Source organism: Pteronotus mesoamericanus, unplaced genomic scaffold, assembly GCF_021234165.1.
Source record: "Pteronotus mesoamericanus isolate MK-2021 breed Mesoamerican mustached bat unplaced genomic scaffold, CSHL_Meso_final contig_269, whole genome shotgun sequence".
NCBI classification, from domain to species: Eukaryota; Metazoa; Chordata; class Mammalia; order Chiroptera; family Mormoopidae; genus Pteronotus; species Pteronotus mesoamericanus.
In genome coordinates, this window is record NW_026555114.1 from 3248453 (window position 1) to 3272499 (window position 24047).

General features: G+C 38.5%; 1 protein-coding gene across 2 annotated transcripts in view; it reads right to left on the reverse strand.

Moving 5' to 3' along the window:
* Positions 1–24047, reverse strand: part of NSF (N-ethylmaleimide sensitive factor, vesicle fusing ATPase) — a 133041-nt gene that overhangs the window by 4617 nt on the left and 104377 nt on the right. For both annotated transcript variants that reach the window (XM_054574877.1, XM_054574878.1), the window contains exons 16-19: positions 23526–23592; positions 21195–21274; positions 1676–1810; positions 465–578 (exon numbers count right to left, since the gene is read on the reverse strand). In XM_054574877.1, the coding sequence (XP_054430852.1) occupies positions 465–578; positions 1676–1810; positions 21195–21274; positions 23526–23592 (396 nt within the window). The remainder of the gene's footprint in view (positions 1–464; positions 579–1675; positions 1811–21194; positions 21275–23525; positions 23593–24047) is intronic.

Genomic DNA, 24047 nt, shown 5'->3' on the forward strand with positions numbered 1-24047 from the left:
GCCCACACAGCTCAATTACTCTGACCCTTAAAACAGTCTCCCAGACCCCTTTTGGTACATGGGTGTAGCTGCCCTCTGATGATAGTATCACTCCCCCTGCCATCGGCTGGCTGGGAGCGTGGCTCACCCACTGACAGCCTGCGGGCCATGCTACCCTCATTGCTAAAATGAGGAGCACACACCAACTGCTCTTTGAAGTCCTTTCTAGTTCTACGAGCTAGTGACTCCCAAAATTAAAACTTAAAAATAACTTTACAATCTTTTCTTCTATTTTTGAGTTTTAAATGGGGAAGAAGAGTATCAATAAATTACTGTTTGATCCCAGGCTACTAATACCAACTTGAGTTTGAAAATAACATAAGAGAATTATAACAAATTAGAACTTTAGCAAAAGGAAACATAAAACCTCTAGGCATAATATGAAGCTTCTATGTCTGAACCACATGGAGAAAGAAGCAACTTACCTGTAAGGACATCTCGATCAACATTAGCAGCTTCTTGATTCCTATCCAGACCTGCTTCCCTTTTACTTGCTGTGCAATTGTGGTACGTTCCTTATCCTTGAAGTTGCCCAAGAGCTACAAAAACAATAAAAATAATGAAAGCACTGTTAAAGTAAGTGAATCAACAACATTAGTTAATCTTCACATTTATCCTTAAAAGAACAAGGATAAGGACTAGTTAACTGGTTCAAGTTGACAGGATTCTTTCCTATTTTAAAGTCTAATCTGGCTTTCCTAAACCCATTAGGTGTAATTATGAAAGTGAAAATTGGTACTCTAAATTCTGCTTTCCTATAAGCCTCCATTATAATGTAGAGGTATATTTGCTGGGGGAAAAATAGCTCCAATCCATAATAAATATCAGTTAAAATTTTTAACATTCCTTTCTAGGAACAAATCCGCATGCATCAAAGCAGGCTAAATGCGACTCTCTCGCCTAACTCCGGCACAAGAGCTGCTCAAGCAGGTCACCTGAAGACATTTATCATATGAATAATTTCTATTTTGTTGGGAATAGCCCCAATTTTATGGGTCTTGAGGATTTTAAGAAGCCTGCTACACTGTTGAACAAGTCACTAGATAAAATTTTCTAACATCAAGTCACTTGTACACACTGATATTAACCAGAAGTTTAATGAAGAATTAATTTTTTTTTAAATTAAAGACTTTGTTATCCTCAAAAATATTGAAGAAAACATTTCTGTATCATAAATTAGTTCATAAAGCAGTTCTTTTTACTTCCGCAGCTTTTCTGAAGTTCCTAAAGATTTTAATCATTGTTCCCATTCTTTAAATAAATACAAGGGGCTGAAAGCTACTACAAATAACTGGTTTTTCTATATCAATCATGTCACTGAGCACGTCACCTCCCCTGCCCTCCCCCCAGGGTTCTGGTCCCTGTCCTCTGTGTGCGCCGCCCCGGCTGGGCACAGAGGCACTCGCTCCTGGCAGCCTGTGTGCTGCCCACACCGAGAAGTGGGAAATACACTCTCACTGATAGTCATCTCGCCTTCCTTTAATTCCTGAAAGCACCTGAAGGTATAGCCCAGGTCCCATATTCTAGGTTATCACAGAAACTAAACACCAGGTGTGATGTCTGGCACCCCTTTGAGTTGTTTCCAGCCTCCAGTCCTTTCTTATAAACGGTGAGCAATCCATTGACTCATTTTCACCTCCAGAGCTTCCAGCAGCTGCTCTCCTGTGGCAATGTTGGGCACATGGATGGTGGTGCTGAAAGCGGTGAGCATTTCCATCTCCTGAAGGACATCTTTGCGGCTAGTGGTCCCAATGATAAGAAGCTTGCGGCCCTGATCACCGAGAGAAAACATGTTAAAATGCACAGGCAAAAGCTGATTAGAACATTTAGTAGAGTAAGCTGAACAATACCCATTTATTTAATCGCAGAAATGTAAATGATTAGGCATGAGAGAAAAACAATCAGAATTGTTCTCTTGAAATCGAGAAAGAAGAATCAACAACATGATTCAGAAAGAGCAACAGTTCTTCAGAACATGATTCAGAAAGAGGCCAAGAGCTCTTTCTTTTCATTCACATCTAAAATAATGGCTTAGTAAATCAGGGAGACATAAAAGCAAAGACACTTCAGTACATGTTTGTAATTCATTTTTCACAGCCAACATGGTACATGTATAATGGGAATTGGAAAAATGAAATGAATGAATGAAAAGTCAGTACCCACTTAGCAAAGCTTTGTTAGGATTGTGAGAAGGAGCAGTATAACAATAATATTTCACATGTTCCGTAACACAACTATGAAAGGCATGGTGCTAAGTGCTTTACATAGTTGTCTTGTTTAATATTTTTAAATTTCATTTTTGTTTTCCATTCCAAAATATATCAGAAGATATTTAAAAATGGTATCAGGCTTATGCCAGCATTCCTGACCTCCTCTCTCCAGAGGCAATTCTCCAGGCTTTTTTCCTGGTACTTACTTTCTTGTCCTTAAATAACAAGGTTATACTACTACTTTAAGATTTTTGTTTTCAGCTTTAAATATTATTTACTAACTTCCTATTATGGAAGATGGTTATTTAATATTAATTTTTTACTTACTCTTCCCCCACCCCAACATATCCCTTTCTCATCCTTCTAATATAGTGATTTCAGTTTTTGGTTAAATCTATATTCAGTATTTATTATGATTACATAAATGTGACTTACAGCTAGGCCATGTAGTTTACTATTAATTTTCTTTCCTGAGAGACATTTTGTTTGTATTAGAGTTAAGAATTGCCATTTTCCCCCTTTGCTTAGTTTACCAAGTACCTATCACAAGTATCTCCAAACAAACACAACCATGAATATCTTTTCAATACATTCAAACATATCAGGGAACTTAAGACATTTCCCTCCTGAAGTCTTCTGTTCTCAAAGCTCAATCTGAACTGCCTAATCTCCAGGCCTTTTCTACAGCTGCAGTTCTAGATCTTTCTTCTCTCCTCTGTTACAACTGTTTCCTAGCCTTCCTTTTTCTTCATTTATTCTCTTTCTGTGGTACATATACTTTGAAGGCTTCCTCGGAAATTTGATACAATAGAGGTAAAAATTTAAACATTTCCTTGAATGTCTGGGAGTACCTTTATTCCAGCCTTAATACTGTACACGCAATGTATACCTGATAGTTTGGCTAGGTGCAGAGAGCAAGGCTAGAGATCATTTCCCCTCAGAATTTCGAAGGCACTGTTCCATTGTCTTTTCCTTTTCAGAGTCACTGGCTGGAAGACTGATGCCATTCTGATTTTTTCTTTGTTTCTAATTTGTTTTTTTAAAATATAATTTTAAAGGTATATTTTCTTTATCCCTAAGTTCTGTAATTTCAAAATTACATATCTTAAGTCTTTCCTTACTCATTTTGCTGGCATTGTGGGTCCTTTCTAAACTGAAAACTCCAATCATTCAGTTCTAAGAAATTTCTTTGAGATTCCCTTCCATTCATTTCCTCCGCCCTGTGCCCCATCCCTGCCCCAGAACCTCCATTAGTTGGATACTGGTCTACTTGAGATTTTCTTATTTTTCTCTTTTTGCTCTTGGTTTTTCTTTCTTTCATTAATACTTTTTAGGTTAGCATCAGCTTTATCTCCCAACCCTAATAGTAATCTCTCTCTATAATATTTTTTATTTTTAAGAGCTCTTTGTTGTTTCTTGAATCTTTTTAATTTCACCTTATTATATTTCATGGATACAATACCTAATTTTAGATCTCTGTGAATACTACAGATTTTAAAAATGTTTTGTTCTGTTCTCGCTTTGTCTCTGTTTCCTCTTTGTTTTCTCCTATTTGTTCATTGGAGGCTTTCCTTAGGATTGTATCTTTATTCGAAAACTAATCGCATTCAAGAGTTAAACTAATAAGTGGGAGCTCTGAGTCTGAGGGCTTCACTGCAGGATAAGGATGATCAGATAAGACATGGCTGATTATTGGGGGTCCCTCAAAGGTCAGGATACATCCATTTTTTTTCCCAGCGAAGAATCTTTCAATCCCCTGCCGGAGGACTATGAAGCCTAGTTTCCAGCTCCCTGGAAAGTAGATGGGGGAAGGGGTCTGAGTACCTCACTGTCTAACACGGAGACTTTCATTTTCTCCTATTTGCAATCTCTCATTTAATGTTCATTATAATCCTGAGGATTAAGTATTAGCATCATCTCTATTTTACTGATGAAGTTTTGTCTTACATAAATAAGTGATTTTTTCAAGGTCAACTAATAAAAGGACCTAGGACTGGAGCTAGGACTGGAAACCAGATCCATAATCCAAAAATGTATGTGGCCTTTCTTCATGAAGAAAAACACATTTAAAAATATTTACTTGGAAAATGAAAGAGGAATAAATCTTAAACCCATGCCACTAGATTTATAAACACTCATTCTATAGATAAGCCTGTAATACAATCATTAAATCTATTCACAGATCTGAGAAATTAAGGATGTTAAAATAAATGTGGAAATAAATAATTACGCGTGTGGAAATTAAAATAAATGGAGGAAAAGATTTTACAAAATTCAAGAAAAGATGCCAAAACAATTTAAATTTGGGTTTTATAAACATCATACTACTACTGTCAATAAGGCATGCTAGCCAGCCTCAGCCTTACTCATTGTTTTCATCCAGCTACCGTGCCAAGAATGGATAACGCACCCACAAAGGCATGTCAAAGAAACAGAGTTGAGGCCTTTTGGTATAATTAATGATTGGCATATCAGATGACTGTGCTAAGTCTATGGGATAGATATGTACCTGTGATGTATACAGATGGAGGGGAAATCATTATTATTAGTGAAGAAATCAAGTAGCTACAATCAAACACATTATCGATGGAGCTTTACCAAGCTCCTAAATGAATATGGAATAGACCTTGTATCTATGGACAGATACAAAGGAGACCATTACAATACACTATGGAAAGGCAGAGATGTTACCACAGGATGTCATGGAGGAGGGGGAGAAACATGAAACAGAGGAACACCCTTTCTCTGGAGGAGGTAATTCCTGAGCTGAGTCTTAAGGAATAAATAGGTTGATTAGGATGATGAAGGGGAAGGACATTACAAGCCAGAAGGCTCAGAAATATGAAAGTCCAAAGGCAAAATAACAAAAACTGGGATATTGCCCTGGCTGGTGTGGCTCAGTGGATTGAGTGCTGGCCTGCAGACCAAAAGGTCGCTGGTTTGATTCCCAGTCAGGGCACATGTCTGGGTTGCAGCCCAGGTTCCCAGCTGGGGGTGTGCAAGAGGGAACCGATCAATGTTTTTCTTGCACATCAGTGTTTCTCTCGCTCTTATTCTCTCCTTTTCCTCTCCAAAAATAAATAAATAAAACCTTTAAACAAACAAACAAACCCTGGGGTGTTGGGGTAATTACGAACACATAAAACTTCTAAATATCTACCTTAACAGAAAAAGTGGTGCTTTTACACTATACTCCAAGTATTTTTCAACCCTGAATTCTAAGGGTAAACTTAGAAACATATTCCTAAAGGCTAAGAGATGCTAAAGGTCACACAGGCTGGAACATCCTCACTACATTGAAAGGAAAGTGGTACTTCTCTTTTTTTCTTTAAGTTTTTAATATTCCAGAGCCTGTGATTCAAACTCCCTCGCCTAGCTCCTCCTAGCTCCTCCCACATGGAGGGCAGCTTCGGCCCTGGAGGGACAGCATGGAAGGAGGTTCCCACTCCTCCCAGGAAGCTGGAACTGCCCTTTTCCCTGCGAACCTTTCTCTTAGCTAACAGTGACTTCGCTCTTCAGAGTGTTGAAAGACTGGGAAATGTAGAGCAACTTATAATAGAGATGCTAATTTATGTTTTGCTTTTCTTTTTGTTTAACAAGACTGCAAACAAGGCAGAGAGGTCACGACCCAGGCAAGTTCAGGCCTTGACTTGTAAAACATCATCTTTAAGAAAACACCAAAAAAACATTACGAAATAATTAAATTATGCTGGGTCATTTTGTATATTAATTAGTGGAGTAAAGCTCACGAGGAAGCTTTATCACAAAAAAGCAGCTCTGAGTGTGTTACTACAATAAATCCCATTATAAGCTGCCAGCAGCATGAAACAGGAAGGCCGGCTTTAAAAAATAAGTTTTAGAGCTCAACCCAAGAGGGTAAATCCAACTTGTTAGTGTGTGGCTACTAGTCTTAAGCCCACAGCGCCAAAACATGCTCCTTGATGGAAAGAAAAGAAGTAGAGAGAGAACATTTGAGGGGGAAAAAAATTGTTCCCAGCACACTCTTTACTGAGATTTGCTGGCCCTGTTGCAGTAAAGAAAGGGCCTAAGTAAAATGACTATCTGCCAATCGGATTATGATAAACATTGTTCCAAGGTTAAATAAGTATTAGTTAACTAATTCTTAGGGCCATAAGAAGCAACTCAGGTGAAAACATTACCATGAAAAAGGCAGGGCTCAGTCAGGTGTTGATCCTTCAAAAAAAAACAACACAGCACTTCTTTACAGGAGGAAGAATGAGCCAAGTACTAAGCAGTATCTAAGCCTTTTGCCACACAAAGGACTAACCAGATAATCCACACCCTTTCATAGGTCCTGCCCATTGATTGGCCCCAATAAACTGATTTGTAACAAAAGTTCATATGGAAGAAAGCTTTTTTTCTTCTTAAATAAAAATGCCACCAATATAACACTGCAGTGAAATGGAAGGGCTGATTTTAACCTGTGAACAAAAGTAAAGTCAGTTATGCAGTAAAGAAAGGCCATTCTTTCCATATCATTCAGTGCGGAGCAAGTGTAATACACCCTGGGTTAAGAAGAATTAACTGTGAACAATTGGAGATCCTGAAATGGATTAAGGAGTTTAAAAGTGCAACTCCAAACTGCTGTGCTGGGGGCCTTACACTTTATGACTGTTAAGAGTTGTGAAAAATTTCAGAATATTATATAAACTCAGTAACTAAAAGATACAACAGACTAGCCGATCAGACCATTAACAAGAATTTTTTGCATTCAGGTACTTATGGAATGATGAGATTTGGTTTGTGCCTTCAAAGTGATTACGATTTAGCTGGGAAGAGCAAATATATGTTCAGGGGCACTACCAAGGAACACATCAGTAAGCGCAAACTCACTGTGGCTGAGGGGACACAGCATGTGGGGAGAGTTTCATTGGAACGGGGTCATCTGGGAGGACTTCGGTAGAAGAGCAGAGATGCTGACAATGAGGAGACCCTGGAGGAGAAGGGACGGGGCTCTAACGCTGCTAAATCCTGTGTGGGTGGTGGAGGCAGCAGAGCCAGGGCACTAAGGGCTGGTAAAGAAGTTCTTTTGGCGAGATGGGGAACGGGGAGCAATAAGGGCAAGACTCAGAATGCTGCACTAAGGAAGGGGATTTAGTATAAAAAGCAACAGGAGCTACAGAAGGTTCTTGAGGAGGGAGAACTCTGAAGAGAAAGTTGATCCCGGCGGCTGCATGCAGGGCGGTCTGGTGGCCAGCGCGGAAGCTGCTGCTCCAGTTACACACCAGCTCTAAGGGGAAGCACACCGGGAGAGTCCGCGCCTTTCACCAATACCTCACAGAGATGGCGTCCTTTTTAATGCAAGCCCAGGGCTGGCAGAAAGCAAGGGAGACCGGCAAGTCCCCTAATGCATAGATAAGTGGCTTACGGGAATGCTCTTCCCTTATAGAGCCACATGGTTCTTTCCCTCAAAGTCAAGGCGCTGCCTGAATGTCACCTTTCCACAGGCCTATACAGCCCCTCACAGCCCCACTTAAAACTGCAATCCTCCCTTCTCACCTTCCTTCATCCTGATGTTCTCCTCACAGTATGAACCACCTTTCATCGTGCTACATACTCAACTCATTTACTGCCTTTCCTTATTTATTGTGGTGATTGCTGGTCCTCCTTGATAAGGACAGGACTTCAGTTTGGTTTTTATTTGATGGATTCAGGGCTAGCCTGGTACATAGTAAAAGTTTATAAATTTGTGCTGACTGAATGAATGGTGATCTCCGTGTAGGCTTCAAGGGTAGCAGATCACTCCTTTGTTCCGTCCTCTCTTCTGGCCCTGGGAAAATGCACATTATACCAAGTGTTCAACAGGAAAATGTACTCTGAGCCCCAAGTGTTGAATGCTGTGATAACAACTTTTAAAGAAAATAACCTAAAATGAATGGCATGTATGCTTCATTTACAATGTGAATAGATGCAAAGGCTGTCACAGCTCTTCCTTTTAGTTAACTAATTGATCAATAAGTAGTTAAGCTACCCATTAGGTCATACAAACTTCTCTAACAGAGAAAAGATTCATTAGAAGCCATTTATTTAAGCTAGTGAGATAACAAGTATTATGAAGCATCACCTACAAGTCTTGGTTTCCCCAAACCAAGAGAGAAAAAAATTGACGCCCATTACAAACACGCAGGAGTCCGGACAGGGACAGGAGAGGAACGGGGCCTCCCTGCACATCCTGCGTGCATTTCTGACTGCTCCTGCTCAGATGTCTGCAACTTCTTCTTTTTTTGGTAGTTCAATGTTTAAGTTGAATACCAAAGGAAGGATGTTTCAAATAAATCATGCTACAACTAGGCAGACAACTACACTTAAACTCTCCATTAGATTTTTACCCTGAAGCAAATTCTTAGACTCCTGTCTTTGTAACCCTTGCAGGCAGGGCAGAGGACAATGAGGCGGGGAATTCATGATGCAGATTGGATGTGAAATGAGAAACTTCACTCCAAATAATTGTAAATAATTACTATAGGCGAGCATCTCAATTTGTAATATTAAATAATATTTTAGTAGCAATTTGTGAAAAAGTCATCCGATTTTACACTTGGGGTAGCTCTTAAAGATGACCTGGTCCTTGCCTTCACCCTCTTTGGTAATTTTGTAGCTGAGAAGCCTGGGGTGAGAGGTGAAGAGAGCTGCCTGAAGCTCTTATGTCCAGGACGGACAGGAAACCGAGTTCAGGCCTCACTGATATTTCCACTACGCTTTGCTGCCTACTGTTCCTATTTGCACAATTTTTAACTCACATCAGCAATAGCTGATCCTTAATTATGAGTGAGTGAGGTTAGATATATTACTTGGAAGTTACGAAATCTGAGCTCTTAGGAGAAAAAGTTAAAGAAATTAAGAAAATAAAGTTGTACACCTTAGTCTTCTCAGTGCTGAAGGAATAGTTTTATGAACGTGTTCTCTCGTTGGAAACGCGACAGCGACAACCACCGACAAAGTCCAGCTCCCCGGCCTGGCCCCCTCAGCTCACATCTTCCTGCTTCTCTCAGCTTGATAAGCCCTGAAATGACCCCTCTGCTCTATCAGGTCGATTTTCTTCTTTTTTTTAATTTAATTTCTGCCTCTGTGCTTTTTATCCATAACATTCCTCTTTATTAAAATGCGTTCCAGAGCCCTACCGGTTTGCAGTGATCTCCTGTGTTCAGGGAATTTCAGAGCTTGCCTTTTTTCCACACTCCGCCCTCATTTAACCCCACACAACCCAGGTTACCGCTTTAGGCCCCAACCTTTCAGGACATGGGGAGTCAACGTGCCCAGGAACAACACCTCGCTTCTCTGGAGGCCAATTTGCTGAACAACTGCAACTATCCAGAACACAGTCAAAACACAAGACATAAGCACATATCCTCTAACTTCTGGGACCGACAGCAAAACACAAAATAAAGTGAGGTTCAAGTGACTTTACTCACAGGCAGTGCCAACTTGTCCATCAGTGGCAAGGGCCCATAAAAGGTTGAGGGCCCCGCAAAAATATTCTTTCTTTTAAAAGGAGAAAAAGAACTTACAGGTTGAACAAAATGTTTTAAGTACCAAGAGCTGAAAAATAACACTTTAATTTCTTTATTTTAATGCAGGAAGAGGCGGGCCCACACTAGTCATAACGCGGCCCTGCTCACAGGACAGCTCTCAGCACGGGCCACTTCCTCTTCCTTTGGGAACAACTCGCGAGCCCTGGTGGCGGCCTTTCTCATTCATAGGTGACTGGAAGCAGCAAATTAGAAGGGGGGGCGGGAACTGTCAGAGGCAGGAACTAATACAACTCAGCAAAACCATTAAAAACAAAAAGAGGTACCAAAATTCAAAAACAGAACAAGACAAAAACAGGGAACATGGGCCCTACCTCATGGCTCCTATGGAGGCCTCACACATTCTAATAGTTCTCGCTGTTACTCGTGATATTACTGACCCAAGTGATTATGGCTTGTAATGATGATTCTTATTTGTTAATATAGTGTTTGTAATACTTTGCTTCAGACAACAAAAATATATGTACCAATTATTTCCTTTTTTAAGAAGATCCTCATCCAAGGGCATGTTTATTGATTTTAGAGACAGAGAGAGAAGAGGGAGGAGAGGGAGAGAGAAAGATATCAATCAGTTGCCCCCCTGTATACGCGTCCTGAGTGGGGACTGAACCTGCAACCTTTTGGTGTAAGGGACAACACTCCAACCAACTGAACCATCTGGCCGGGGTGCCAATTTTTCTTTTTAAAAGGGCTAAAGTGATGGTGAATGCACAATACAATACAATACACAGATGATGTAACCTGAAATTTCTACAACTTTATTAAGCAATGTCACCCCAATAAATTCAATAAAAAAATAAAATAAAGAAGGCTAATGTAAATAATATTTAAAGAGGTTAAGATTCAGTCATTTGGAGAAAATGAAGCCTTTGAATTCTTATGAATTCCTATTCTTCCCTCCAGTGAAACTGAATATGCCATATGAAACCTAAGATAAGTAACTGTACATGAAACATATCCTTAAAGTCCCAAGCATCAGTCAGTATGTAAATAATAAATCTGCTGACTCTGGCATAGCACATCCTTCACTGTCCCTCCCCACTGCTGCAGAGCCGGAACTCCTTAGCGTGGCACAACGGCCCTGAGAAATCTCCCTTTCACTCATCTTCCAAGACCAAGATCAACAACTATTACTTGTGAAACATTTGCAGATTTTCTCAGGTAAAATGGACCACGCTTTCCTTTACGTGTGGGCTGGGTGGCAGCCTCGCCTTGCCACTCGATCTTGTGTACAAACTGCACAGCTGAACACGTGGTCCTGGATTATGAGCTCTTTGAGTCCAGGTTCCATGTCTTATTCACCTTCGTATTTCTATCATGTAGAACAAATGCACTTCCTAGTAAAAGTATTCCTTAAAGTAATATTTCAGACTTGCCTGTCAAAAGAAATATTTTGGGGTGGAAAAGAAACTTCCCATTTCCCCTCCATGAAGCTTAATACAACTGTCACCATCTATCTTAGTCAACCTTAGTCACATTGGCATTCAGCGGTCATCAGCCGAGGCTGGAAGCACAGCACCGAGCTGGATGCCAGGTGGGTTTCCAAGGACAACTGTGGAGTCACGAGGCACTTTCACACTTTACTTTCAGGATCACAGGGTGTCTTACAGGCTAGACCTTAACTTAAATCAGCCTTAAAAGGAAAAATAAGGTTAAAAAATACATTATACATAGGCAAACTTAAAGACAAAGGTAGATTCACTTAACTGTTAGTCACACAGCAAATTAGTTGGAAGGGTTAGACTAAAAGAATTTTGACAGTTATGCTAAGTTAAAGATGAAAATAGTATATGCATTGTTTTTATTTTTCCTGAATATAAAGTAATAAATTCTTATTATAGAAAATTTATAAAACACAGGAAAACAAATTACCTATAATCCTACTAAGTCATTGCAGTTGTCTTTAAGACAGAGAAAATCTAGATCTGCCTTTACTTTTATTTTTAATTTCATTCTTTAAAAAAATTGCCCTTCGTGTGTATGTTTTAAAATGAACATCATCTTATAAAATAATAGCTGTATTAGACTATTGGGAGGATGAGTTAAAATCCTTTTTACCAGTAGGGGCATGTGTTCAAAAAGGCTGGGGCCATTAACATAAGGGCAATCACAGTGCCCAATTCTGGAGCACCTGCTCCAGTCCTTTCTTCGTCACAGCTGAAATCACACTATAAGAATAACTGAGGATTAAGTGCAAGGTGATGTGATAGGCAGGCAGTTGCTGACATAGGCCCAGTTTATATAGATGATAGGTCACTAGCTGGTGGCCAGAGCTTTTCATCTGCCTGCTGTCACTTGGTAGTTCTCCCTGTCCTCCCTTCCCATTGTTACCCCTCTTCTTCCAGAAACTGGCCCTCCTCTTCTGCGTGCTCCAGGGCTGCCTAAGGCAGGGTCTGTGGGAGCAAGACGGCTGGTAGCTCGAGGGAGAAAGAAAGCTGCTGTGCTCTTTCTTGCCGACATTTCTAGGTCTGGTGTCTTTAGCAGGAGCCCATGGAGATTAGTTCCTTTGATAGGGGTTGATCACTTTGTAAGTTTTAGATATTTTTTGTGTGTGTGTGCGGGAAGACAGACTCAGAGTTTTCTTTGAAGTGAAAAAACTAATAACTGAGTTGTGCTTTGCAGTTTATAAAGAACTACAATAAAGCTTCATCTTATTTAATTCCCCCAACTTAAGTATTACTGTTGTTACTATTTTACAAATGTGAAAAGTGAGGTTCAAAAGTTAAGAGACTGGATTCATATTCAAGTTTTTGAATTCTAACTCCTGTGCTATTTATACCGCTGATGCCAGTTCTATATGTAGCTAAGAATCGTCATTTTCAGAATATCCATTCAACAAATGTTACCATCTACACAGCCTAAATAGGTGAGAAGAAAGGAACAAAGGCCCTCACTGGCACAGATAAGGCAGGAGGAATCATCCCCATTTTATCGATGAAGAAATAGACACAAAGGGCAAGAGTATACAGCCAGAAGAAGACTGAGCTAAGGCTCAATCTCTAGTTTTCTGACTCCAAGTCCAATACAAAGAGTAAGTTCTGCAAAGATGGTCCTCATAACTAGGTCCACGGCACCATGGAATACTATGATACCATAATCAACACTTTTCTACCACTGATACCATGTCACAGTAATATATTTAAGGCAATGGTGAGATAAAGACATTCTGGCAGTGAAAGAATATTCTGTTTCGGAACCATAGCATTTCTGATGATTAAAATTGAGATATTTAATGGAGTTATCAAAAAAATGATATATGTCTTACAATTTTCTTGTATTCATTAATACCTATTATAAATGTGCTCTACCAAAAAAATCTTATTTTGAAAACATGGTTTTGTTTAGCAAATATCTGTGGCTATGTTTTATAAAAGGACTCACCAAATTTCTCTTACTGTTTTTTAAATGTATTTGAAATTGTTCTCCATATACAGTCATGGGTCACTTAATGACTGGAATATGTTCTGAGAAATGTATCATTAGGTGATTCTGTCATTGCATGAACATCAGAGAGTACACTTACACAAACCTAGATGGTATAGCCTACAATTGTAATTGTATGTGCTATACTTTTATACAAGTAGCAGCACAGTAGGTTGGTTTATACCAGCATCACTGCAAATACATGAGTAATGAATGCATTGTGCTACTACATGACAGCTATAATGTCACTAGGTGCAGGAATTTTTCAGCTCCATTATAGTCTTATGGGACCACTGCGGTATCCATCATGGACCAAAAAGTTGTTATGCAGTGCATGGCTGTATATGTATTAATGTATAAGTTCGAGTCACATGGAACTTTATAAGACAAGCTACTATTAAGCAAAGTATATTTATAGAAATTTTTTTTATGATATAGTAGATATCTCATGTCACTGACTTAAATGGAAAATTTGGGTCACTAAATTGTCAAGCATCCTACAGCTTTTTTTTCCCCAACAAAGAAGTCCAATGCAAAAGTCACCACTACATCAGTGATTACAATTAATGAGTCTGGCAAAATGACTAAACCTCTTTCCTAAAGTAGTTCTATATCTTATTGAGTCATATTGCAGTCATTAGCCAGGGTTAATTTTGAACAGATAGATGGGGAGATACTCATGTTTAGGCCTGCACAATTTGGAGTCTCTTCCATTATCTGTTTATTTTGCTCATGCAACCCTCAGCTTGAAGAGTTGCTTAATATTATCAGGACTTCCTAGTAACATCTCTGAAGTAAGAGTGTGTGAAGATGTCATATAAGGATTACATAAAAAGCAATCTTATCTAGAAACTGGGAATGCTAAAATGAAACCCGTGGAGAAACAAATATGTCTGCCTGGGTTCCCACCAAGGGTTTATGAACAGTTTCTTTTTGGTTCAGATGCTATGCCCATCCTAGCTCTAAGGTTTACTTCTTTCTTATTAGATAACATTCCTAGGTGCCAGGGCAGTGAGGAAGTTATTTTTTTCAACAACTTTATACTTTAGCTAAAACTCTAACAAGTGTTAGGTCTGAGTTCTACTTCAGTAATATTGCTATGAATTTGGAGTGATCTTCTTTTGTAAAAGTTTACATTTTCCAAAGAGTTTTATAGCCGGTGTGCTGCAAATGAGATACAGGTGGACTAAGATATCAACTCATCTGCTCTTGAAGGCTGGGGTGGCTGCATCTCTGGCCAGTTGTGAGTGGCCTCACCCCTTTAACCCAAGTACAACATCAAATGTGATCGTTTTCTGTATGTCATGATCTGAAAAAGGTTGGGAGGCACTGCAGTGAACAAGGCATGGTTCTCCATAAATTACAAGTCTGTTCTGGCACCCACAGATGTGGTCTTCCAATGTGATTCCTAGAAATGTCAAGTAAACCCGGCGTTAAAGTGGTCAGGTCAATGTGCTTAACTACCCTCACCGCTTGCTGAGGAAATTGGGAAGTCATTTTACGGCTTGAGGAGTTCCTTTTCAGGCACTTTATCCTGTCTCCCTCCAGCCTCACCCAAAAAAGAAGGCACCAGAAGCAACCTATGAGGAAAATAAAGTTGCTGGTGCGGCGGGCGTGGGATGCTTTACCTGCCCTTGCCGCTTCACTACTGCAGCTTCCGTGACATTAAGACTGGGGCTTTCATCCTCCCGATGGTGAAAAGCACATTCCCCTCAACTTCCATAAATCTGGGAGGCTTGAAAAGAGCCCCAGTGTCATCAAGTGAAAGAGGCGGCTTTAGGACTCTCGCTGGAAGGAGGGGTGTCTTCCAGCCTCTCACTGCTAAGCCGGACATTTCCTAACACTGGACAAATTGTACGTCCAGCTCAGGGCGGGTGAGCTGCAGTGGTCTTTTACCCTCCAAGCCAATTGTTAGCTTTTCACAGGAATCAGCAGGGAAGCACATGTGAAACCTCTGTGGTGACGGTGAGCGCCCCCATGCCTTGTGTGACTCTGCATGTAGATGAAGCAGGCTGGGAGCTTTCTGAGCTGCTGCTGCTGAGTTCTCAGAGCAGCCCTTTTCTCCGGCGTGGCTCCCTGCTGGGACAGCCCTTTTCAATTTTTCTATCCCCCCTCGATCTCTTCTCCTGCAGAACACAGGGAAACTTGATTGAAATAAAGACCTAGGGAACATGTTTTATTTTCTCCTGTTCAATCCATTTTAGAAAGGCTTTTAATTGGTTTTAAAAAGATGCTAAACAAAATGTGATGATGTTTTTCAGTCTTCATGAACTACAGATACCACTTTTTATACTTTCAAAGGGCTAATAAATCAATCATGAAATTAACTCTCTAGCTACATTTAAAGCAAATCCACTGAATACCAGATTCATTAAAAATCTATGGATTTACTCAGAAAAATTTAAAATTCAAAGAAAATTATCCTAGTAACTGAAATCTGACTTGAATTTTTAGTCCCACACTGAAAATCCAAGACCCAAGCAATCACAAAGGGAAAAAAGGAAGGCTTGTGAACCAGTTTTAATAAGCCAATTTACAACGAGGGAGGGGAATGGGGGAGGGGGGAAAGTAGAAAAGAGAATATCTTGATACATAACAACATAGTGCCCCTGAAGGGATTCTTTTATTTGAGCATGTGCACACATGCACACAATTTTTCTGTGTGAAAGCTGGAATTACAACAAATGCAGAATTAAGGATTCTGTGACTGATATGATTACTCTATTGTATACATGTACGGTTCCTTTTTTCAAAGAAAAATGCCTGCAACTTTTCTGTTTCTTGACAGTGATAAAACAATAGCGTTCTACCAGTATTTCTATGCATTTCTACATATTCATATACTTTTAATATTCAAATTCACATACTTTTAATATTTTATTGAAAATATCTAAAAACCTACATGTTTCTACTCTAGAATGACAATAGTCTTGACACTAGATCAGTCTAAAATTTTTCCCTTATTTTCCTGGGAGAATACAAATTAATTTTTAAAAGCAAGGTGATACAGGAAAGCGTATTTTTATTTTGTTAAATATATGCCAACAAGAAATATCTCAAACCTTAATTTCTTCTGCCACTGATTCACTTATATAGGAAGTCATCTAGCAGTCCAGGTCAGAGCCACCCAATTCTCATTAATGATAGGCTGCTATTCTCTTAAATGAGTATCCCTGCCATTTCCAGACACTAAAGCGATCATATCTATCTTTTACTTCTTCGTATTCCTACAGCTTTCCTTTTCATTCCTAAGAGTAAGGCATTTCTACATCCCTTTTTAATGATCCAATTCCTGTTGCTAAGATTTCTCCCAAGCTGGGCCAGGTGCCTTGGGTGTGCACTCCTTACTTTTAGCTTTTTATATAACCCTCCTTTCATCATTTAAGCAGCTTCTGAAACAACCTTCTTTTTTTGGTAACCATTTTAAGATATATTTTGTGAAATAACACACAATTCACTGATTTAAAGTGTACAATTCAATGGTTTTTTAGTATATGCACAGATATGTGAAATCATCACCACAATCAATTTTAGAACATTTTCATCACACAAAAAGAAAGCCCATACCAATTACCAGTCACCTCTCATTTTTCCCTACCCGCCCCTCCAAGTCCTAGGCAACCACTCACAAATCTACTGTCTGTCTCTATAGATTTGCCAATCCTGAACATTTCATATAAATGAAATCATATGATATGTGGTCTTTTGTGACCGGCTTCTTTCACTTAGCGTAATGTTTTCAAGGTTCATCCACATTGTAGCATCTATCAGCACTAATTTTTCTGTACTGCCAAATAATATTCCATTGTATGTATCATATATACCACATTTTATTCTATTTGATGAACATTTGGGCTGTTCTCATTTCTTGGCTTTTAGGAATAATACTGCCATGAACATTCCTGTACAAGATTTTGGGTGGGCATATATTTTCATTTCTTTTGGGTATATACTTAGGATTGCTGGGTCATATGGTAACTATGTTTAATCTTCTGAGAAACTGCTAGACAGTTTCCAAAGGCTACATGATTTTTATATTCCCACTAACAGTAAAGGGTTCCAATTTCTCCATATGTGCTTGCTATCATCTGACTTTTTAAAAAATGTATTTTATTGATTATGCTATTACAGTTGTCCCATTTTTTTCCCTCTTAACCCCCCTCCACCTGGTACCTTCCATTCCCCCCAGCAATAACACCCCCCCCCCCGCCGCTTAGTTCATGTCTGTGGGTCGTGCATATAAGTTCTTTAGCTACTTCATTTTCTATACTGTTCTTAACATCCCCCTGCCTACACTGTACCTACCAATTTGTAGTTCTTAATCCCTGCACCTTTTTCGCCATTCTTCCTCTCCCCCTCCTAACTGATGACCTTCCAAATGATCTCCATATCTATGATTCTGTTTCTTTTCTGCTTGTTTGCTTAGTTTTTTATATTCAATTATTGATAGTTGTGAATTTACTGCCATTTTAATGTTCATGGTTTTGATCCTTTTCTTTTTCTTAAATAAGTCCCTTTAACATTTCATATAATAATGGCTTGATGATGATGAGCTCCTTTAGCTTTACCTTGTCTGGAAAGCACTTTATCTGTCCTTCCACTGTAAATGATAGCTTTGTTGGGTAGAGTAATCTAGGCTGTGGGTCCTTGCTTTTCATCACTTTGAATACTTCATGCCAATCCCTTCTAGCCTGCAGTTTTTGAGAAATCAGCTGACAGTCTAATGGGAACTCCTTTGTAGGTAACTATCTGCTTTTTTCTTGCTGCTTTTCAGATTCTCTCTTTATCTTTAACCTTTGGCATTTTAATTATGACGTATCTTGATGTGGTCCTCTCTGTGTCCATCCTGTTTGGGTCTCTCTGTACTTCTTGGAATTGCATGTCTATTTCCTTCACCAAACTGGGAAAGTTTTCTTTCATTGTACTTTCAAATAAGTTTCCACTTTGTTGCTCTTTCTCTTTTCCTTCTGGAAACCCTATGATTCCAATGTTGGTATCTTTGAAGATGCCCCAGAGGCTTCTTAAACTATCCTTGCTTTTTTGGATTCTTTTTTTCTTCTTGCTTTTCTGGTCAAATATTTTTTCTTCCTTATGTTACAAATCATTGATTCAGTTCTCAGCTTCATCCATTCCACTGTTGGTTCCTGTACATTTTTCTTTATTTCACTTAGGGTAACCTTCATTTCTGCCCGGGTCTTTTGTATGCCGCTGAAGTACCCAATGAGTTCCTTGAGCATCCTAATAACCAGTGTTTTGAATTCTCCATCTGTTAGATTGTTTATCTCCATTTTTTTTTTTAGTTCTGTTACTGAAGTTTTGTTCTGTTCTTTCATTTGGGACATATTTCTTTGTCTCATTTTGGCAGCCTCCCTGTGTTTGTTTCTATGTATTAGGCAGAGCTGCTTTGATTCCCTCCCTTAGTAGTGTGGTCTATTGCAGAAAAGCACCATAGTAAGTTGGATGGGACAGAGCCTTAAGTAATCACCTGGGCAGGGCAACCTATGTGAACCAGGTGGATGGAGTCTTTGATATGATATCACTGCTCTGTGGCTCTGTGTGGGGGAAGGCTCAGAAAGGGGACAATGATATTGCTTGGCTTCTGAAGTTTTGTTCAGAAGGAAGCTGTCCCCCGGCACTCGCCCTGATGGTAGACACTTCAGTTTCTCCCCCTATGCCACTGGTGCCCTTACAGCTGCTGCCCCCATGCTGGAGCCCAGAGGTGAGTGAGTCTGTGTAAATCCTAAGTCCGTTGTGGGCCACTTAAGAGGAGACTCCTAAGAATCCCACAGTTTCTTTTGCTGCTCCAACCCCCACTGGTTTTTACAGCCAGAAGTTATGGGGGGCTTATCTTCCTGGCACTGGAATCCTGGGTGGTCTGGTGTGGGGATGATTTTTATCTACCACATGTGGGTGTGGGGTCACCCATTCCGCATCTCTGTGTCTCTCTGTGTGCCTCCCATCTCGGCCCCTCCTACCTATCTGGATGAATGTGACTTCTTTAATGCCTTGGTAGTCGGACTTCCAGACAGCTTGATTTTCTGACAATTCTCGGTGATCGTTATTTTGTAGTCTAGTTGTAATTTTTGCTGTGGTTGTGCGAGGAGGTGAGCTGTGTTTCCCTATGCCTCCATCTTGACCCTTATTATCTGACTTTTTGATTACAGCCACTCTAGTGGGTATAGAGTGGTATCTCATTGTGACCTTGATTTGCATTTTCCTGAATGCTAATGCTGTTGAGTATCTTTTCATGTACTTATTGGCCATTTGAACTTCACTTATTATTTAATCTTTTCACTTTAATCATGCCTTGCCAAATATAAACTAGGGCAACAGTAAAATCGTTAATCCCACCATAATGAGACACTAAAAATATACATTTTTTAATAGCATTGGATAATGTTCCTTCTCAAGAATCATACAATTATTTTTTATAAAATAGAAACTGTTATTCCTAAGTGTTTAATTAAAATGTTGCGGGTCATTTGTTAATAGGGCCTGTTTGTTTCTTTTTTTAAAAAATATTTTTATTGTATTTTTGCCATTTGCATTTATCTCTTTTATATCTCCCTCCTGTCCTGTTTATTTCTATCAGTATCTATTTTGGATTATAAATCATTCTCAGCTTGGTGTATAGTATTTAACAATGCAAAGGACAGGTGGTTTGAAAAATACCAGTGAAAAATTATTCTTCTTTCTTTCCAAGAACTTTCAGTGTAAATTCTTTTTAGATGAAAAAACTAAATATTACAAGAAATAAATTTAAATGCCTAGAAAGTTTCCCAATCTTATAATTTTTAAAATGCTGATTTCATAAAAAAGAATTTTTTGGTATATGATATATTTAGATACTGGAGTTATTTGTTTTGTTCTAGCTACTTTGGATATATATAAGAAATCAGAGAAGGGAAAAATATTCTTACTTCTCTAACTTTTAGCCTTAGTATAAGCATAAATTCTAATTATTGGAAATGATATAGTTTCTGGAAAGATGATTTTTAAAAATCCTTTCACAATGCAACTATGTAAAAAATTTCAGGGTTGTTGTAGGTTATGTTTCTTTTCACTACTCTGGAAATTTTTTTAAAACTCTAAAACATCAAGACCAGTCCTTTCCTTTAGGTGTAACAGACATACAATTTTACCGTTAAATTGAAATTCAGATTTACCAGCTTAATATTTCATGTTTTCCATACAGTTAAATTTATATCTCTCTCTCCAAATATGAGAGTCCCATACAGACATTAAGATGTTTTTCAAATCAGTACTTAACCCCTTTGTATCCACCTTTGGTTAACATTTCTTTGAGTTTACAGCACATAGAATCAACCAAGAGAATTCATGTCTTGTGTCATAGCCAAATATGTTCTGGCAACCTCTACATAATTAACATATTTAACCAACCCTCACAGGTTAGTTTTAAATGTGTTAAGCAATCAAAATCACAGGTCTCCAATAGCCACATCAGTAAAAATGCAACCACATGAACCAAGATCCTGGCTATAAACTTACTCCTTAAATATGTCACAGGTCACAAGAAAAATAACAAATTCATCTGTAAAATAAAAATAAAAAAATCACCTGCCTATAGGAGATAAATATCCCTAAATAAAAATTCTTAGAAAAGTCTATAAAATGATAAACGAAATAAAAAAATCCCTTCCACATTAATATCATAATCTCTCAGAAGAGATGAAGGTGGGTAAAGATATGTCATATGATGGGGGAACCTAAAAAACAAAACAGAACACTAATTGAAACTAAAGGATTTTGAAATCTCTAGAAAAGGAATTGAAAAACTTCTCTGATTGTTAAAATCATTTACCTTAAGACAGAAGGCCAGGCCAGTTGGCCTTTTAAAATTCCTCAACAGAATTTTATACACTTATGATAACCCTCTTATTTAGAGAGAGTGCACCATTATAAGTAATTTACTGGAAAAATTCTGTGAAGATGTTCCTTATGTTATTTTTACCTGAGGAGGAGCCTTTTTCAGTAACACAAGAAGAGCCTGTAATACCAGATTAGAAAATCGAGGGCCAATAGGAACATAATCTGAAAGAAAAACATTACTATGTTTAGGGATTTGATACACCTGTACATATATTCCAAACATTCAGATTTTTCTACATCAAGAGCAAACACAGTTCTAAAAACATTCATATAATTAACGATAATAGGAAAAAAAACTTTAATAACTTCAATGCATAAAATTAGGTAAGAACTCTTATCTGTGAATTAAAAAAAAGCCTTCTAAATATACATCTTGGGTTCATGTGGACATATTCAGAGGCAGTTGCTTTTTTTTTTTAAGAAGAAAAAAGAACCCAGGTGTATTTACTAAGCATTTCCCAGAGATTACTGCAAACTATGGCAATATAGTAAGTACACAGGCAACAAAACACCATGCTAGAAAATAGCTAGATGGAAAAATGGCAAGTAATAGTAATGTAAGAAAGGTACTTTGATATAACTGAAAAGATATTAAGAGCCACTGAGACTGGTCCTCTGATGGTGAAGAACAAAGAACTTTCTAAAAGAACTTCCCACCTGTTATACTTCTAGCAATGCTTCAAGATTTTGCACAAATGCCACCCCCTTAACTTTCTCTGCGTATTGCAGATGCACCCCTGCCTTGTGCTTAGAGCTACCTTCAGGCATCAGCCCTCTGAAGTCAAAGCGATCCTTCACTTTTCTGATTATCCAGAACAATGGCACATTCTACTTTGCATTAATTTTTGCCAATATATGTTATAACGACAGACAGCATCTTATTTTTCTGAGACCTAATAATTCTAGCACAGTAAGGACTCAGCAAATGCTTGTTGAATAAATGAACAAACAAGTACAGATAATAACTTCATACAAGTGAAAATATACTCAGAGGGCACACATTCCTGACGGAGTAGTGTTGCTATGACCACACATCTCAATTGTGTTTAGATAAAGGAATTTACACAGAGCTATGAGTATGTGCCTAAAAGCTTTTAAAGAAATAATCCTATAAACTGGACTGAAATGTATCAAACATAGCAGACCAAAATCCCAGGTCACTAGATAAAACTATCAATTTAAATAAAACTCACAGATATACCTGCTTTGCTTTGTAACAAATATTGCCTTAGGGAACAGGAAAATAAATAACAGGACCTACCTAAAGCAAGTCTGAAAATCATGGGACAAACAGTCCGAACAGTTAACTTGAGATCATTACTACACCATTGTGGATAGCTCAAGGATGAAGGGATTACTCAGGTGTTAGATAGTATTTTCAGAGGTTTATTAAGTTGCCAGGTGGGTTCAATTTCAACAGAGCTTATTACAACATCCTGAGCCATTGTTATAATAAGAAGTTTATTACAGATTTATCTAATTTTTGCAATGAAATAAAATGTAAGCCCTGGCTGGTATGGCTCAGTGGACTGAGTGTTGGCTTGCAAACCAAAAGGTCAGCAGTTCAATCTCCAGTTGGGGTACATGCCTGGGTTGGGGGCTATGCCCCCGACTGGGAATTGAACACCAAGAGGCAACCGATAGATGTATCTCTCGCACATTGATGTTTCTCTCCCTCTCTTTCTCCCTTTCTCTCTTTCCAAAGAAATAAATAAAATCTTTAAAATATAAGAGTAATACGTGTCTGGACTTTATTTGGTAGATTACGCCTTATGAGTTGAATGCAGGGACTGTCTCATTCATCTCTGTATTCTGTAGTCGTGCATTTAAACATAGGAGATATTTAATAAATATTTTAAAAAATTACTATAGAGTACTTTTAACTTTTACAATGTCTTCAACATTATTGCCCCATTTTAGTTTTCACAATTATTCTATGAAAAAAGAAAGGAAAGGGATACAGTCTCTGTTTCACATGGGCAGAAACTGAAGTAACCCAGAGCTTGCAGCTTCCGCCCCAAGTGTTACCTCATGCTAATTGTAACCCCTTTCATTAGTTCTGTCCAAGTTCCTAAATGGAACCTCTGAGCTATAGGCAGTAAATATGCCTAGGAACAAAAATTACTAATCATTTAATATGGGCAGGGAACTTTGTAGAAGATACAAAATATTATGAGGCAGGAGTTCTTTCAGGAAAGCAGTTTATAATGAAGTTACAGCCATAGACATACCTAACATGAATACCATCACTGGCCAAAGAGGGAAGAGATTATGTTATTATTTCCTTATATGACAAAGGAAGTTATTTCTATTGCCTTATAGTTTATAAAAACCTGTTATTTTTCTCTTACAATTTGTGAGACATTGGCTATAATGTGGCAAAGACGGTATAATGGCAACCGTTATGACTCACCAAGCAGTCTCTCGATGTCATCCACAACTACACAGCTGAGCTGGGATTTGTATGCGTCATCAAAGATCTGGAAGAAAGCAAAGCCATTTATTATCTCACTGCTCTCCATAATTACGACAACTTCCAAGAAGATACAATTTAGTTAACTCTTGAGCAGTGCCTAAACAACGCACAGTAAAACACCAATATTTCAGATTACACTAAATTAGAATTTAAAAGACAATAGGATTTTAGAACGAAAATAGTTCTTGCAATTTAAGAATGAAAAAATTGAGGTCCAAAGCAGTTAGATGACTTGCCCCAAGATGACACACAAGGGGATCATGGCTATGTCATACCTGGGAGGCTGAGAACAGACAAATCCTGTCAAGTTTATCACAAAGGTCTCCCCTATCTACGTCAGGAGCACAACTTCAGTAGTTGTGACTCAAGAGCCAGATGAAGTCACAAGGGATATGTAGAATAAAATTGGATGCCATTTTATTATCCGTAAGAACTGTGGCCCTATTAGGCAGGAATAAT